General features: G+C 39.9%; 1 protein-coding gene across 1 annotated transcript in view; it reads right to left on the reverse strand.

Moving 5' to 3' along the window:
* The window catches only part of LOC146961325 (exostosin-1), a 264,970-nt gene that overhangs the window by 29,238 nt on the left and 216,190 nt on the right, over positions 1-19,542 (reverse strand). The window contains exons 5-8 of the mRNA XM_085770694.1: positions 15,876-15,995; positions 9,294-9,426; positions 2,425-2,543; positions 1,352-1,447 (exon numbers count right to left, since the gene is read on the reverse strand). Of these exons, the coding sequence (XP_085626820.1) occupies positions 1,352-1,447; positions 2,425-2,543; positions 9,294-9,426; positions 15,876-15,995 (468 nt within the window). The remainder of the gene's footprint in view (positions 1-1,351; positions 1,448-2,424; positions 2,544-9,293; positions 9,427-15,875; positions 15,996-19,542) is intronic.

Here is a 19,542-nt window from a genome sequence, read left to right on the forward strand (position 1 = left end):
GGAGCTAATTTATAAGAACACAAAGCAAAATAATTTTTGTTTGAGAAGTTAAACCTGGTGTGTTTCAGGCCTGATGAGCTTTAATCAGGGTCCACTCTTGTTTTTCTGCAGGTTATAATATAATGACAACGTACAGGGCTCAGAACATCTGGTATTCTCAGGGTTATTTGCTTAATTTCCTGACTCATTTATCACCAAGTGAAGCTCTGAACGATGCGGAGCTCCTCCCTGAGCCCAGCTGCACTTCACAGGATCAGTTTAGCTTGAGATGAGCCTGTCACTGGGGACGCAGAGGGTTTTATAATTTGAAGATTTTCTGATTCCCGCAAAGTTTAACTTGTGACTGAATCCTCGGCAGGCATCTCCAGCTTCAGCTCAAAGCTGAAGGCTGCAGGGCGATAAGACGTCTGCTGTCAGAGCCTTTTTCTGCACAGCTGAGAAACAATCTCAGACAACTACAGGACCTCTAATCATGTTGTGACACATCTGTATCAGATCAGTTTTTCAGTATTTACTGCTTTTTATTGTTGATTATAAGATTCATCATCAAGAGTAAAAGCAATAGAAAAACAACAATTTACATACAACATTTTAAATTACCGTCTATGTGAGAACATTTCACAATGTTCATCACATTACCCTTCATCACATATCTTTTTTTTTTGATCTGCTGTTTTTTAAAAAAAGAATATTTTAAGACTTTGTGAATATGTTTCATAATAAATTCAACATATTTAGTGTGAAAAAAGTTGTGATAAAATCATCATACTGAGCATATCCCTCTACTAGTTTCATGTCTGAGTGGTTATCAGACATAATGAAATGACCTCTCAGACATAACACCGTCATCACTGAGCTAATCTGCTGCTATTTTGGGACGGAGGTCTGATTGAGCCATTTGTTCAAATGTTCAGCTGAGCTGCCATTTTATCCTGCAAAAAATAATAACAGGGACAAAAAGAGTTCATCCAGTTCATGAATTCGGAATTGGAGCATTTTCATATCAGTAGCATGGAGGCACATTTTGGCCACATTATCCAGGAAATAACAGGATGTCAATAACTGGTATTTAACCTTGGCGCTGTTAGATTTTCCGACTAAACGTGTCTTTGAACATCTCTTTTTTATTTTTTTATTTTTACATTAAGGCTCCCTCCTTTCTTGTGTCTTCTATAGAAAACAGCTCGAGGCCAAAAGGTTGATAATTTAATTTCTGACACAGGGCGCCAATAAAATCTGCTGCCAAAGTACCTTTGAGCAAGACTTTATCACCGTGGAGAGATAAATGCCTTCGCTGATAAGTAAGAATCTTTTAATACACAGGGGGATGCAGAGAGCCAGCAGCTATTACCTTGGTCTGTCCTTCAATGACAGTGAGAGGCACGCTGGTGGAGGGCCACTTGTTCCTGGGAGGTAAAGGCTTGTCGCAGTTCCATAAAACCACAATCTGCATGAGAGAAGGGAGCACAGGAAGTCGGAAAATATTATACAAGCATCAACCCAACCTGATGTATTTAAGTTTCTGCATCGCATCACATTCAGAGTTTTTCTGCTCTACGAATTGAGTCGCTGAACAATAACTAATTGTCAGTGATTCTTTACTATAAAAACACATCTTGACATTTGTGCTGTCGCTGCCCCTGACATCTTTATGGTGTAATCATCACAAAGTCAGTTGGCTTGGGAACAGCTGAATACAGCATCAGTCATTCAGTCTGTTTTAAGAGTGTAGGATAGTTATAGTATAGTATTTATAAGAAGTCTTCACTGCACTACTGTCATAATAAAAGCTTTGTATTGTGTTAGTGCTTCTTCTTCCATTGAGCCGCTGTTCATTGTCGGTTACCTTGACCTATGGATGTCGTGTTTCACCTGTGTCCTTTCATTTCTCGGAAAAACGGAGCTCAATGATTGTTATTATTATAAGTATTATAATTTATGTTATAAGTAGTAGTAGTAAAGATGATGGTCATTCCTACCGTATATATTCCTGAATATAGTGCCCACCAGAGCGATTGATATACAGTATAAAATATTGATATATCAATCACTCTGGCGCTCACTATTTCAAGACTTTTAATAAATAAATAAATAAAACACTTGAAAATGATTCATATTCATAATAAATAACCATGATTTATTCTGTATTCTTGAATACTGTTGTAACATTGTTGTAAGAGAAGACTGGCCTCAATTTTTATTACTTGAAGGCTCAAATTGTTTCATGACAAAGAAAGAAGAAGGAATATGGAAGAAATAGATGCATGGGAGAAGAAGAAGCAGGAGAGGAACCATATAAATGACAAATTTCTTCTTTAAAATATTGACATTTGGATTTTTAACTGGTCTCTTTTCTTCCTGCTACTTTTTTTTTTGGTACAATTTTTCTCTTTTCTCTCAGTAAAGTAGAGAAACACTTCTCACCTGTGCACAGAACTTGGACTTGGCTACAGCGATGATGAGCTTCACCACAGGGGAGATCTGGGATTGCAGAGGAGTAACCGTATGGATCACAGCTGTGAACTGCTGCGACGGGCTCTTACCTGAACGCACACAGACACACACATAGACACACACACACACACATTACAGAAACAGTTGTCATGGGTAAAGTGTATTTGCGTTTCTTAACACAGATTTGTGCAGATGTAGCTCCCCATAAAGCTCCATCACGGTTAAGTGGACACACAGTGCTCCGTGCGGCACCAATCATCCATCTTTCTGACAGCACATCTAGCCCCGTGTCCACATGACTGAACATGAGTAAACATATCTAATCCAAGAGTGAACGCTTTCCTTTGAGTGTCTCTTTTAGTGAATGGACGAGTGCTGCTGATTTATTCCCTCTAATGAGTAATCCTATTTTCTACAAGCTCACAAACAAACCAGCTCTTGTTAGTTACTTCATTGCAATTTTATTGAGGAAAACAAAACAGGGCAAAACGAGAAGTCGGGAAGCAGAACCGAACTTTAAATTACCACCTTCGATAAATGAGTCCCAGCCGGCGTACAGTGCAGCGGATAAATGGAGCTGAGGAGGTGCTTCACCCCCAGAGGCGGTGTATGCCAGAGAAATGTATCAATATTATGGAGCACTGGCTTTTTAGAAATGCATTTTCTATCCTCATAATAAATAAATCTATTCAGATATAAAGAGCTGGTAATAAGATCACGTAATGCAAATGTTACATGACACATTCAGCATTGTGTTGAGTGTGTGTTTGCAAGCAGGCTATTAGTACGACTATACCATCAGATAACAGCGACGCTCCGACTGTGGAAAACCGGATGTAAATACTGTAAATATCATTTTGTTCATGATCAGTATGGGAATAATGTGATTAGTGCGCAATCGCTGCATTTAGATGAAAGAAAAGATCCAAAAAAGATCAGACAAAGAGAAAAAAGCGACTATAATAATCTGATTATCAAACACACCATGTAAACTCAGGAGACTGGGCAGGAGAGGATATCTGGTAACTGTGAACTGTGTAAACACTTTAATTAGACTATTAATCTGTTTTCTCATGATAATCAGGTTGCAGGGCGCATGTTAATGGTGAGATTAGAGAAGGAACGTATAAAACGCCACAAGGTTTCATCACAAAGGAAGAAGGAGGAACTTCTTTTCTTAAACACTCGCTAGCAAGAAAATAACTGTAGCATCAACGGCTGTGTTCACCTGGTGGAGACCGAGGTTTATAAACCAAACTACAGAAGTACTGGGCTTTCAACGTTTTACTTGAACTCTTTATAAGCCTTTAGCCTCTTTATAAGCCTCAGCTCTGGACTCACATCACCATAGCAACAATCAAACATCTAAAATAGACACTGACAAATCAACATAAAACTTCAAACACTGTGCTAGTATGAACAGAACAAAAAAAAAACCCCAAAAAAACCATATCTGCACACAGAATGAAAGCATGGACGACACCTGATCACTCAATCACACATCAATGACAGCAGCCACATGTTAAAGAGATAGTTCAACATTTTGGCAAATTGGTCCATCGCCATAATCCCTGTAGTTTTAGGAGTATAGGTTCATTGTCGATGTAAGCTGTTTTGAGAACGGCGAAACCAAGCCGTGAGCTGCTCAGAGCTACGCTACGGAGGCTAATGGGATTTCTTGGTTTCCCTCATCAAACTCATCAAATACACAATCCAACAACTCCAAAACGGGGTAAATTCATGCAAAACAGCTGATGCACATTCCCACCGGGGGCTGTTTTTTGAAAACAACTCTGTCTGGTAACGTTGTGTTATTATCTCATAGCGTGGTGAATGTGCAGGTCACAACTTGTCCACCAGAGCGTTTTGGAGTTGTTGGATTGTGTATTTGATGAGTTTGATGAGGGAAACCAAGAAATTCCCGCCCCACACACAGGAAGTTGTTACATTAAAATAATAAGATATGATCATAATACAACCATCACATTCAAAGTATTAAAAAAAATTACGCTGTCAACAACTAACACTACACACTACTACTGTACACTACTCCTTGGTCAGATTAGGATTTCCCAGAATGCCCTTCTTCATAACTTTAGGGAAGAAAGTAAGTAACCAAATGAAATAACTTGTGGTCAGAAATAGTAATAAATAGTAACAAAGAAACAGTCTAAGCTCCTCTGTTTTTCATGGCGTCTTCATGAAAAGAGCTTAAACGCCTTAATTCTTATTAAATTACATGGACTTTTATTCCTGTTGCACCAATTAGAACCAGGTTGTGTCTGTGTTACTACTTCACTAACACCGCACTTCCCACAATGCAACTGTGAAGGTGAGCCTGGACCTGCTGTAGATTCCTATAAATACTTTTTTTTTTGCCAGTGGGTTTCATCATATCAGATTGACCGTGTGGGTTTTAATCTCCAGTTAACATTTAACCTCACTGCCGTTGTTCCCACCCTCACAGTATTTGAGGTCAGATGTCGATCATCAGTCCAGCGGCCCGTCATACTAGAGCCGTTTAACTCACATTAATCAAGATGTGAATGGGTCTTCAAGTGCCTGTGAGGAGAAATCAGGGCAGCATTTGTCTGTAAGTGTCTGAGAAGTATTTTATTCATCGTTTTTCAGAACGACGAGTGGACAACTTCCTGTATTTTTTGTGACTGTGTACAGATGATTGTCAGCCTCTTATTTCCTTTCGCTCTGTTGCATCTGTTGGCGTCTTTAAAAAGGTATTGTACGAGACAAGGACCTGCTGATTCTTCAAACAAGTGGCAGACACACACAGCGGAAAGAAGATCAGGAAAGAAGAGACATTTATCCTGTCAGAGAAACAGCAAAGAATCTGCTGCTCTGGAGCAAATAAGTGGAAATGAATGAAACATTAAGCTTTGTTCCAAGTCCTTCAATATCAATCTCACTGGGAGGAAGGAGGTTTCCTCTGATGAATTTCACCAAAAAAACTGCACATGGAGGCAACACAAAATGTCCCTGCACATACAGTACAGTGTGTATGTGTGCGACACGTGTCCTGCACTACAGTAACTCGACAAACCTTTTGATTAACCATATAATAAGTGTAGACAATACCAGCAGTAGGTAACAGATGGCAATTAAACACATGAGGTAAAGGAGGTAATATAGACTGACACTTCTCAACAAGCACAAGAAATACTGATGTTCTCAACCTGGGCTTTGTCATTATCTTACATATGAAGTCTTAAAAAAATCATAATGTTGTGGCTTTCCTTCGTGGTGTCAAAGCCACGTGAGAGGATGAAAGGCAGGGTTTCTTACAGGAATGAATGACGAGGTGTATCCGTTTCAAAACAAAAATTTGAAAAATCAATTTACATCCATCACTCTTTCACTCGGTAGAAAAACTATATGCTCCCTATCATCGCTCTCACGTCCAACTGATGCCGTAGGTGACGTAATAATCTCTCTTAAACTCTGCACTATAGATATACAACACATACGTAGATCAAAAATACAAATGAGCAAATAACGAAATTCAATCTAAATCTCAATCTCTTTTTTTTTTTACATCTATAAATTATGGCTCCTACACATAAGATTATCAATATACAGTCAAACCGTGTTTAGTCTAATCTACACTAATAGAGAGAGACATGTAAAATTAGATTGTGTTTGATGGTTCAGCACCACAGAGAGAGACACTATAGTTACACATGATTCAGCACTACGGAGAGAGACACTATGTTTCAGCACCATGGAGAGAGACTAGATCAACATGTTTCAGCACCATGGAGAGAGACTAGATCAACATGTTTCAGCACCATGGAGAGAGACACTAGCCTAATTTTTGTTATTCTGAAAGTCCTGTAATTTTAGGCTCAGCTTCCACCTGCTTCACAAATCATATGACTTCACAGAGATCTACTTTAAAAACCAAAAGTGAGTTTATCACCCAGAATTAAAATGATAAATAGTGGCTGTAAACTTCGGTGAGTTTTATTATGATATAAATTTACTGTACGAGCTGTGATTTTTCACTTTAACACCCAAAAGTCAATTCAAGTCTAAACAAAGGCATAAAAGAGATTATCTAATATGTTAGTTTAAGTTTTGGACTCACAACACAAAGGGTTCTCTCCCTGCCTTCTCTATTATTTTATTTGAGGATAAAAAATTAAGGAAAAAAAATACAGTGTCACTTATCTGTGTTCAGTAAGATCCACTTTTTGATTTGTGCTGCTTACAGAAGTAGCTTTGACTTTTCTCTGTGATGACCATCAGATTTCAATTTTACATTAAATCATGCACAGTCCAGATGTAAAATGCTTTATTGATGTGTCGATAAAAATGTAACGTTATCACTGTATTTGGGTCGATTATTCCAGACCACTGGTATCACCAGTTAGATAACTGCTGCGTTTGTTTGCTTTTCAACTCAATAATCCTTTCCCCAGGTGGTGACCATGAATGTTTACATACTAATGATGTATATTATCTAGAGACAGAGATAATGATCGCATGTTTACTGCTCCTTTGTCCTGGGTACAGCTCCATTCAGTCTTCATGCACAGGCGTTGTGTCTTGAGTCTGTGCAGTTTTAAAGCCAGCTGAAGGGAGGCGTGTTGGGCGGCTAGCTCGCTACGGCTGCCAACATATCTGCAAATGTGTGTGTGTGTGTGTGTGTGCCAAACCAAGGAGATGTACACACACCCAAAACACACTTTTGGACCCTCAGTATATCAACACAGAATACAAACCACGCCTGCCTCCTCAGGCAAACACACAATTTTGTCAAGAAGTGTCAGTGTTTGTTTAGATCTCATTTTGAATTTTTATAAAACTTTGGCTGAAGTCTCTCCTCAGCGAACTAAACCGATCCATGAACAGACAACATTTGCCTGCGGCCTCTTTGTTGGTTCATATAAACTGTACAACTCTTCACAAACTAAAGTAAAAAAGCTGGAAACTGTAGCCGTCAAATCTGGACTTCCTTACAGCTCCTGAGGCCACTGCGTCTGAGCAGCAAGTCAAACTTTTTTTTTTTTTTCAAACTACCAGCAGGCAGAAGTTGCAAATGCTTCGCCATCAAAAGTTATGGGAAGGTAGCAGAGTGAGACCGTCATACACACAGCCCTGACAACAAGTTATTCCCCGAGAGCTGCACTGGAGCTGGCAGCAGCTAAAATAGTGATTTACTGCTGTGGCATAAACCAAACTGCTCCATCTCTCCTTCCATTCCTCCGTCACTCCCCTCTTCTTTCTCCCATCTAACCCCCGTGTCCACAATCCCTCAGAGAAAGACAAACAGTGATCTGAGTTACAGCCTCAATCTACTGAGAATCACTCCTGTCTGCATGCATATCTACACACACACATACACATTTATATATACTGTATACACCAGGCCACTGTCTGCTCACTCTTTGTCTGCAGTATTGTTTGCACCAACAGCACAGCAGTCTCATACCACATATATTAGTTGTCACATACTGTGCTGCAGAGACCCAGCGATGCCATCTAGATACAATATGACAAAAACTGGTGCAGCTAACATCCAGCTTCTGGTGTTGGAGGGAAACACCTTTTCATCTTTTTCATTCAATGTGGACTGAAAGTAAAGCACCACTCACATTAAAGGGACAGTTCAACATTTTGGCAAATTGGCCCATTGTCATAATCCCTATAGTCATAGCAGTAGGTACGTTACCTTTGATTGTCGGTGCAAGCTATTTTTAGAGCGGCGGAGCGGAGCCGTGAGCTGCTCAGAGCTACGCTACGGAGGCTCATGGGATTTCTTGGTTTCTCTCATCAAACTCATCAAATACACAATCCAACAACTCCAAAACGCTCTGGTGGACAAGTTGTGACCTGCACATTCACCACGCTATGAGATAATAACAGAACGCTACGATACAGAGTTGTTTTCAAGACACGTTGCAACAAATGTGCGCTGTTAGCGGTGTCGCTTTGGATGGTGAGCGTGCATGACACGCACCTACATTGAAAGAAACAGGTTTGTGCACGCAGAAGACACTACATCTGAATGGGCCCCATGCACACACAGACATTTTAACCAAGGCCAAAATCACCCAGGGAAAACCCTGCTAGAGCTTCGGCCCAGGTTTGAATCCCACCTGTGTCCATTTGCTTCAGGTCAGCTCCACACTCTCTCCATGACTTCCCTGTTCTTCTCTCACTGCATCTACCAGACTAAATGAAGTGATAATTTAAATATTCACATCATCTTTTTTCTTTCCTCTCCTCTCTGTCTATCACCATCTAACATGATCTGAATTGAGGAGCTACACTTTCCATGAGTTGTAGGCTCTGGTGGATGAGTAATTTAGCCCGAGACAACAGCTTGAGCCCATTTATTTAGCCTGTGTGTCTCTATATTTCATATTTAGATTTCATAAAGTTCCCAAGAAGTGATGGACACGGATGATAATGTTCTCTGAAAGTGTACGTCACGTTGAATTTAGAAATATGTGCATCATCCCAGAGAGATAAATTACCACAGAGTTATGACTCAGTGGGATTTTTTGATGCAAACAGTGGAGATCCGGTGCCAGGGCTTTAAGTACCCTAACTGCCTCCATGAGCTGAGCGTCACAGCCACTGGTTCAGCTTCAGGCACTGACCGTGCTGGTAAATGAGCCAAATCAACTGAACTCGCCAAACCACAGACAACTGAAAACTGGACTGTGAAACCAGCCGCTGAAGAAGAGAAGTTATTACTGCGGAGTCGGGACAATGAGATATTGTTGAGTTTATCGATGAAATCAAACTTTCTTTCCCCATGCATTTGCAAAGTCAACGAGTCTGAAGAATTTTAATGAGGCCAGACCAGTACTCACCCAGTATGGCATAATAAAAAGGGAACTGGGCAGGGTCAGTGGAGTACTGGGGGAATGCATAGAGACCACCAGGGAGGGAATTCCACAACAAGCGGTTTCTGGACACGTGGGAGTCCACACGGTCCTGGATGATCTGCAAGAACAGTAGGAAGAAGAAAAAGAGGAGAAGGAGGAGGAGGAGAAACATGAGAACCCATGAACATTTGGCACAATAACAAAGATAACAGAGAGCAGTCAGGAGACAAGAGGGGAGAAAGCAGAAAGAGGGCGGAGGTGAGAATAAGAAGAGAAGAGCGGAGACAAGAAGGTGTGACAAGAGGAAAATAAATAGTTCAGAAATCTCCCTGTCTTTAATTATCAGCCACTGACTGATAGGGACGCTGTGTGTGTGTGCGTGTGTGTGTGTGTGTTGTGTGATAAAGGCAACATGTGTTCCTAGAGACGTCTTTTCGAGCAGGAACTACCACAGATGGGTTTTGAAGAAGGTGTTTCTGTGTCTGATGAGGCTGAGGATGAGGATGAGTGTGGTCTGATCTGATGAGCGCTTGTGTAATAATGTGGTAACGACTGTTGAGGTCTCGGGGTCAGAACATTAACATGTTGATGGTTGTCTCTTTATTTACACACACACACACACACACCATCTGCAGTGAAGTTGATTGAAAAATTACAATTTGCTCAATGGTTTATGTTAGTTCTGCTGCTTTTTAGGTCAAATAAATCATTTAAAAACACATCAGGTGAGCTGTTAACTTAACTTAACACCCCACAAATACTTTAAAACCAATTAAGGAATAATAAAAAGCTAGCTTGTTAATTCTTCCATATTTACAACAGTATCTATCTAACATCTGCATCTTTACTCGCTGCCTCTGCTCCTCCAAACTTGGGCTCATATTTTGGGAGTAAAAATAGCCAGCTGTTTATCTGACAGCTGGAGCTCGGGGAGCTTCTCTGAAAGAGACAAATCTCCACAGAACAGACCCGAGACGCTTGAACTGCTTCACTTGGGGCAGGGACGTGCTCCCGACATGAGCAGTCCATTAGTTATTTAGCTGATATTATCCATTTGGCTTGTAACAAAAGGTCAACTTAGTTGGCTGAGTGTCGTGAGAGTGAGCTAAGTTTTGAGGTCTGAGTCTGAGGGCACGAATGTCTCCAGACTCTCAAGAAAAACAATGAGCTGCAGTCATGTAACTTATGTTACTGTATCACAAAATAAATATAATGATAATATACATGATATTTGTCTGAAATGCTAGGACTTTTTTGTATTGCTTGTCAGAATGTATTGAAATGTTTAGTTTTTTTCTATTTCACTTGTATTTAATCTTATTTTAGATTTCAATGTCTTCAATGATTATAAAGCAGCTCTTGGTTCTATATTAATACTGTGAAAGTATCAAAGCCTCAGTCCACAGAGAAATGCACACAGCCTGTATTCAGAAACTGAGCCTTAAAACCAGCCGTCAGGACTTCCTGTCACTTTGTGATGTCACAACAAAGCAGTCACCCGCCCACTTGGACCCATCCCCCAACACTTGTAGGATTTGGTTTCTCTGAGTGTTTCACTTGATATCTGCTCTATTTTTATTAGATTTCTCAGTAAACAGTCGGCCAAACAGAAGAGACCCTCAGAGCCATCTCTCTTCTGATTGGCTGACACTGATATGCTCTTAAAAGAGACCCAGGGAGAGATGCTGGTGAAGGTGGAACCACTTTCATAAATGATAAAAATGTATATTATTTACAGTTTGCTCTGATTTGTTGATAATTTTGTTGTATTTTGTTGGTTCTTAATCTTGGACTAGCAGCTATATTTACAGATAGTTGAGCAAAAAGTGCAGCATTTCCATCTGACAAACTGAAATACATCAAATTCGTATGAGTGCAGAGATTCCCTTTGCCGCGGCAGGAATGAATTTTACAACAACACAAACACACAAACTGCATTTCTGAGGGATGAGAGGTGGATGACAGGAGGGTGAACTCCTCAGTTCCTGGCTCAGTCAACACTGAATGAAGCTTTTTGCGGGACTAAGCAAAAAAACCCAACTTATTTCTCGTGAGGAAAGCTCACAGCCACCACTTCTCTTTCCTTCTTTTCTTCCTCTCTAATTTCATTCCTCCGCTCTGCACATGTCGCCGCCGATCCAAACAACGATTTCAGGTCCCTGTGTGACTAACCCCTGCAGACTCCCCAAAGGTGTGATGGCTTTATTTACTTGGTGCTAAAGAAGTGTTTTTACGCCATAAAAGAAAGCTTCCTCGAGTCGGTGCGAGCACCGACATGTGAATACGAGTGTGTCATACCTACAGCATATAAGATTTTCAAGGCTTGTCACTTGAATTATTTGTTTTTGTGCTGCTGAGAGGAAAATAAACCTCACAGATATAATTTTGTAAGGGTCATAGAGACACCGAAAATGGTGGAACACACTACAAAATTAATAGACAATAATTTAAATTCATAATTAATTCATGTAATTCAAATGTACAGATTTACTGGGTTCTGTGAAGGTATGGATGCACTTACAAGCAACAAAATACCAATAATGTATTTCATTCCTGTGATTTTTGATAAATATTTTATTCACACCAGAGGCAATTCTATTTCAAAAACAGGACTAAATTACTTAAATACAATATTTTAACATTTCCAACTCTACTTGAGCCTTCATTTTTATTCAAATAAACAATGATGCTGAAAACAAAGTGTGGAAGATAATTTTTATTTTAGTATTATGTAGGTATTATATCTTTTATGTTTCCAGAGCTGGTCACAGATCTGTGGAGAATTGGCTTGGCACTTAAACCAAGTTCTTAACACACAAATACACATGCGCGCGCGCACACACACACACACACACACACACACACACACTGACACCAACTGTCAGGCTCGCAGTATGTGGGACACTACAGTTATCAACAACGCCTCATTTCACCCGTTTAGCCTGGTGTGTGAGCTGGCTCTGGAGTTTGCAGCACATCCGGCCAGCTGTGTATGGCTGTCAGTGGGCCTCCGTCTAATTTCATACCCTGCAGGCACATGGGCCACTCAGGTCTTATTTGTGCTGTAGATGTTATGAATGAAGATGAAGATGAATATGAATTATAACAACGAGAGTTTGGAGGTTGGTCTGTTGAAACCACCTGGATCCATATTCACACAAACACCTGAGTGATCCAGTCTGAATGGATGACACACACAAGCTTATCTTCATTTTATATGTCACAGCCTCAATCTATCTTAATTTCTACAATGCGAAAGGTTTTTAAAGTGAAGGTGTTGTGTATATTTGAAGAGCAGAATCAGCACATATTCATATTCAGTGAAATCCATACAATACTGTTGTGTTGTGTGAATGCGTATGAATGTTTGGTGCAGTTTGGTGCAAATTGGAAGCCATTCAATCTGTCAATCTGCCCCAGGGCAAATTGTAGCTTACCACCAGTGAATGTGGTTGGTATGAATGAATAATGGTTTCTGTAAAGCCCTTTGAGTGCCTAGAAAAGCGCTAATATAAATCCAAGCCATTATTAATATTATTATTAATATTAATATGATACGTTTTCTTACTACATATCACATAATCCTGTTACTCATGTCCAGAGTGGCTGGACCTCATGACCTCGTGTTAACCTGTCTTACCTGTTACGACTGTGGTCATGTTGTCTTTATCTGTGGCGTGAAGTGAGCATGAATGAGTGTAAACAGAGCATTTTCAATTATGGCCCCTTATGGAATGCTTTACTCCTCCACATTAGAGCAGCTGAAACTCTGACCTGTTATTTTCATCTTTTATAGCTTTTATTTGTTTTACCTTATCTTAGTAATTGTTCTCATTGCCCTATCTTATTGTTATGTGTTATATATGTCTTACATGTTGATGATTTATGCTGTTTTTATCTATATTGCTTGCACTTGACTCTATGTATGTTGTGCAGCACTTTGGGCAACTAAGGGTGTTTTTAAATGTGCTATATAAATACATTTTGAGTTGAGTTGAGTATGTAAACAGGTATGTGTGTCAGGATGAGCCAGTGATTGGTTGGTAGTGCCGACGATTCCAGCTGATTGGCCCTTTCATCAAATATGAGGAAGATGGTGCAGCTGAGAAGAATATCTGGACTGCTCTTATCTTTTGACCATCTTTTTGTTCATTAGAAATGCGAGTTGATGCATTTTGGTTTTGTTCTATTTGGACATGTTTTGTTGAATGGATTTGCTTATACAGTATATATAATAATAAGAATTTGTTCATGTGTCTATGTGGATCTTGTGGAAGATGTGGCGTTCATGTTGTGTTTGGTCCATGTCCTGATGTGACAGAACATCCCTGTGTTTTGACCTTTTCTTGGCCGTTCTCTAGCTTTCAGATTCCCTCCGTGAGCCGCGTTGCCTCTTTGTTTATAATAAATCACTGGGCTGTATCAGCTCTGTCTGGGTGTCTCCCTCTGTGTTTTTCACTATCCTCCTTGCACCAGTCATGACAAATGTTCACTGTGAGAAAGATCACAGCGTTTGTACTGATGTTTTTGTGATGATGACGATGACGTGGACGATGGTGGCGAGGGCGATAGAGAGAGATATTATCTTCTGTGTCTTTATTCAGAGATGCTACAGAGAGCAAATTGTCCCTGAAGGTCTGAATCAAGGCTGTGAGGAACAACAGCGGAGGAGAAAACTCTCAGCTCTTTTACTCCAATGAGACAAGTTCATCTTCTTCTATTCGGCTGGCGAGGTCGTTTCGTGGGCCAACCTGCAGCTTTCTAGTCTTGAGAGCAGGAAAACACGCCCACGCACACACACTGCAGCCTCTCTAACCTGAGGGCTGAGGACAGTACAGAGCTCCTTCACACCGTGGTTTGATTTCACAAATCAAAATGCTTGTTTCCATTATACACCTTACTGTGTATTAGAATCAGCCTCTTATTTGTCAAAGGGGTCAGGTGTTCTCCTTCACAGTATTTGTTAAGTATTTTTCTGATTTATCTCCTTAACAAAAAACCCTCTACTCTGAAATGCTCATATATAAATATTAATATTAAAGCTAGAGTTAAAGAAAACTACTTTTGTAATACTTTTCAAAATTCCCTTTACATCCCAATGGAAATGAAGTAATTAAATGTATTGACAATAAACATAAAATCTTCTCTTTTTTTAATCCATCCCCTACAGTAGTGTGCACATTTGTGTATTTAAGGAAAATAGCATTGCAGGGACGCCTGATGGAGGGGGAGGGAGTTTTTTGGTTGGAAACCTCCAAAGTTTAGCTAACTCATGCTAACATCTCACATATTAGCCACTTAAAAAGTTTTTTTTCACCAAGCAGTAAACAAAACATAATCATATAAAGCTGTGTTAGGGCTAATGTTATCTTAACAATTCATCAAATGGTAATACTAAATATGCATTAGCATCTATTAGCATCTTTCAGCTTTGTTGTTTTGGTTTCAGTATCTTCCACCACACTGTTTTTATGGTTCCTCTATATATTTTTGAGATGCGACAGACGAATGTTTTCAGCTACAAGAATCTACAGCTGACCTGCCCAACAGCAAAAGGTGGGCAAACAACATTAGCAAGGAGCAAGTGAACACAGCAGAGGATTTAGCCGCTGGTGGCAGCTGGTGGAAACCAAAGTGGAGGTAAAAGGGGAATGAATATGAGGATGTTACTTTGTTGCTTGGATGTTTCTATGAGTTGTTGTTGTTATGCAACAAAGGTTTAGTATGTTTATCTATCCAGACAGCTATCACAGTGACAAAACTGGAGTAAAAGGCTGTTTCTGGTGGTAAAGTGAAGTGCACTTGTGAGCTGTAGTATTTTATATTACATAGCCGTGAGAGCCACCACCTTACTGTAACTATGCTTTTGGCCCCTTCTCTCCTTGACTGTAAAGCCCAAATATCCTCACCGAGAGTTCATACTGTAGTTTAGAGTTTTACTTCTCATTTCTTGGGGTGTATAATAGGGTGAAAGTGAAAGTAGATGTAATAAAATGTGACCCAGTGCTTTTAAAAAAAGTCAAACATCTGAAACTTGCACTAATCACACACAGCAGGCTCAGATCTGACCGTTCAAGGGCCGACGTGACGTCTTGAGACGACTAAAACTATAATTCATGAACTGAGTGGCAGTTTTAATACAAGTCCGTTGGAAAATGCAGTTTTGTAAAAGTAAGTATTACCGACCACGCTGCATCAAAAAATTACTTTTGAGGTGCCCTTGAGCAAGACACACATGCAAAGAAAAATGCTAATTACCCCAGTGGACTTGTTAATGTTGGACGGCTGCTTGTTCTGAGCTGGTTTCTGGGAGTAAATGTATGAATATGAAGCAGCACGTTGCCGGGGAGGACGAGTCACGCTCAACTTAGAAAGGTCAAAAACTCCGACTGACAACTGGAGTAAGATTTCTTTTCAAAAGTTCAGCTCTGCGAGGTGATGCATAGCCAGCGGCAATGTACAGTACAGAACAAGACACAGCGGTTTGGTTGATTAAATGAAACTCTCCTGACAAAATTAAATCCAAAAAAAAATCCCATTAAGACCTTTTTTTTTTTGCAGGCTTACCTCCAGAGTAGTTAAGACGATTTTGGCTACAGAAGAAAAGTAGGCATCCCAGAGGAACTGGGTCTGCTGGCGGAGAGCCAAGATCCTGTCACGGCCCACGGACCGAGTAATGGAGGGAACCTGGAGGAAGAGGAGACGGAGAAAAAAGAAAGAGGACAAAAATGACAGTTAGATGGATTAAGTTAGATTTCAAACAATGTTAGGTAAGGGGATGAGAAACACTCAGACAGGTGGAGGAAGCAGAAGTAATTTTGTGGACATGCAGAAAAGATTAGAAGAAATTCTTCCGTCCTTCAAAACTCTTCTGCCCCCACATCTCTCTGCCCATCAAGCGGCTTCTCCCCCAGGACACGAGGCAGCTGCTGCCCATCTTCACCAGTCTGGTATGGCAGATATTAATAAGTGTCTATAAGAAAGGTGCCATTAAAACAGGAAAGATCTTTAAAGTTCATGTTATTTGAAACTTTGAAATATACGAAAGTGAATATTATTTTACAAGACTTTTCATGCAAAGGCTCGTGTCCCTGGGATTACCTCTGCCCTGCTTCTCTTCAGTTTTTCTTCTTCAGTCTGGTCAAGTTTGTGTTCACACCAACACTAAGGCTGGGTATTGAACTTCAATACTTCATCTAAATTGGTTTGATACTATCAAAGATGGAGAAATACCCTCTCATTCAACACTACATTGTGATGACTTTAGCTGGCTTCACTTTATCCATCGGTTGCAGCCTCCCTGCTGATGACCAGATGCTTTCACACACTCTCCTTGGCAGCAGACGTTGAGGTGAGGATGATGTAGCTGGTAGTTTGTTGGTTATTGTGACAACTGGTATCATAAAGGTTCAGGCTATTGTTTTAAAATCTTGTTGAGCCTCTTGATTATATTTAGCTCAATTCTCTGGTGAGTTTAAGAAGTACCAAACAGGATGGGGAATCACGAGTAGAGCTGCCTTTTTCCTTATTATTATTACCAACTTAATACTTAAAGCAGAAGTAAGTGGAATGTTTGTGTTAATATAAGTCTTAAATAGTTATATCTTCCGACAGCAATCACTTACGTAGAGTGTTTGGTCTGAAACACGGGTCTGTCAGTCACTCTGCTCTGCTGTAAGCCGAGGAGAAAACTTTCCTTGTATCCTACAACCTTTATCCAATGAGGAGAGAGAACGGCATAAAGGGGCGGTCCTCTCTGTGTGTGCAGCCAAGGGATGCGCGTGAATGTGGTGATGTAGGGACGAGGGCGGGGACTGCTAACTCCATCGGCTGACAGGAAGTTAGCCAAAACGACAGGATCGCTTACTTCTGCTTTAATTTATAAAATATCTGAAAGTCACATTTCAGAACTTGCTTTATTTCACTGAAAATACTGCAAAATCAAAGAGATACACGGAAAAATGGGAGATCCTTAAATCTGAGAAGGTAGTGCGAGCAGAAAATTTGGTATTCTGGCATGAGAGAGAACATCTTGAATGATTAATCTGATATTAAATTTGTCTTCAGTATTTATTCATTTTCTGTTCATCAATTAATCATTCAAATGCCACGTGGAGATAATCTCCAGTTGTTATAACTCGCAAAAACCTCAACAAATAATTTCACATTCAAACTTCAGTGAGTCGACTTTTACAGCTACGTCGAATGTTCATTGGTTTTCTTTAGATCAATATCAAGTCATATCAGATGATGTGGTTGTGTGTCTGTGCTGTGGAGAAGTTTTGTCCAGCCAGTCTGACCGGGCGGGGAGCTAAACATCCTCATGTGCCAGGAAGATGGAGCAGGTCCCTCTCTTGATGCTCAGCTTGTAGAAAAAACAAAGTACCTCCTTGATGAGGTTAGACGTGACCTTAGCTGCCCTGCGCTGCTTCACAGTGAAGTAGGAAAGAGAAAGAGGAAAAGAAAGAGAGGAATGAGCAGCTTTGCAGCCAATATTGGTGAAGAGCCTCATCAGACCTGAAGAGGTGGAGGTGGATTCGGAGCCCAGGTCCCTTCTGGTGTTCTGGCCACAGATCTAAAGCCCATTCACTCTGAGTTACACTGCCAACCTGTTGGACATGCCCAGACAAAACCAGCCCACTCTGGTCTGAAAGGGACATAACGACTGATGGTGTTAATATGAGTTTGTAAAACAGGAGCCGGAGCTTGAAACTCTGGAGAAGGTGACGGTGACGGACCATCAGTTTAAGAGTCCTCAGGCCTCATGTGGCGAGGAAGGAGTTTCTTCTCAACTTGTTGAGTTTATTAAAGCAGCAGTGAGTCTGTGTTTGATGAAAACTCATTTCCGACCAGGTTGAAACTGTTTTTTTCACCTGGATGTTGTATAGAAACTGGAGTTTAGTGTCCAGGAACCAGAGCTATGATCTTGTCACCTCTGCTAACCAGTTACTAAGATGTTTGACCAGACTCTTTCCCAATGACCTTTGACCTTTGGCCACCAGATACGTATAATCCCATGTGACTCCAAATAAACCTCTGGGCCTAATCAAAGAGGATCTGTGTTCATGGATTGGGGCAGATTGGGCATCCCCGACTACTGTGGTCAAATAAATTCTGACAGCATATACCTTTATTTTTGTTTTTTTTATTATTATTATTGTTCAACTATTTTTGCTTATTTGTTTGATGTTGTTCATTTTCCTGACATTTATTTTGCTGTCATTTGATTATATTTGTATTTGGAGGATTTGTACCGCACTTTGGTCAACTCAGGTTTTTTGGGGGGATAACTATAAATTACAATTATTATTAATCTATTAATCATATTTGCTTGTGTAATACTGATTTTACCCACGAGAGACCTGAGCGAAACACCACTTCCGTCTACATCCAACTACCAGCAGCATTCATATTTCCCTCTGGATGACTTTTAATTCACTCATGCAGGTTAAACGTACTGTATATAAAATGTGTGCTGGTACATTATGAACCATAAGTGTTCCTTCCTTTGACAAGAAATGTTTTCTTAATTTGCTTTAGGAAGTTTAAGTGAGGTGGTATAAGAAGTAATAAAGTCCATAGGAGCAATAAGGTGTGATGGAGGAACAGATGATATGTAGGACTGTTACTTCAGAGACGGAGGTTCAACTCTCTTTATGTTTATTACTGATTTAATTAGCTTTTCTTTCTTTATTTTCCATTTCAAACCTAGAAACTTTTATTTGAAACTAGGGCTGCACGATTATGGCCAAAATGATAATCACGATTATTTTTGTCGATATTGAAATCACGATTATTAATCACGATTATACATTATGTTATATAAAACATGTTTTTATTGCACTTTCTATTTGAAACAAACAATAGGCTATGTGAAAAAGGCTTTCAGTTCAAAATAAAACGTAAAATTAAAATAAATAATAGCCTAAAATAAAATTTATTTTACGAAAAATAAATGCCATTGCAGAGTGCAGAGGTGTCATTCTGTACAGTAGCGTACAGATACTTGTGTAAAAAACAAAAAATAAATCTGGTAGAAGTAGCTGCTGATTCAACTCCTTTACTCAAATAAAAGTAAGAAAGTACAGGCTCTGAAATGTAATTTCAAAGTAGGCTATAGGTAAAAATTTATTTTTGCCATCAATGATACACAGAGATGTGTGGGCAAGAGTCTGTCTAGCATGGACCAAAGCACAGCACGGACGCTTCAGCAGCAATTTGGAACGAATTAAAA

This window comes from Trachurus japonicus, chromosome 24 (assembly GCF_045865225.1).
Source record: "Trachurus japonicus isolate A0001 chromosome 24, Traja_1.0".
Classification (NCBI taxonomy): Eukaryota; Metazoa; Chordata; class Actinopteri; order Carangiformes; family Carangidae; genus Trachurus; species Trachurus japonicus.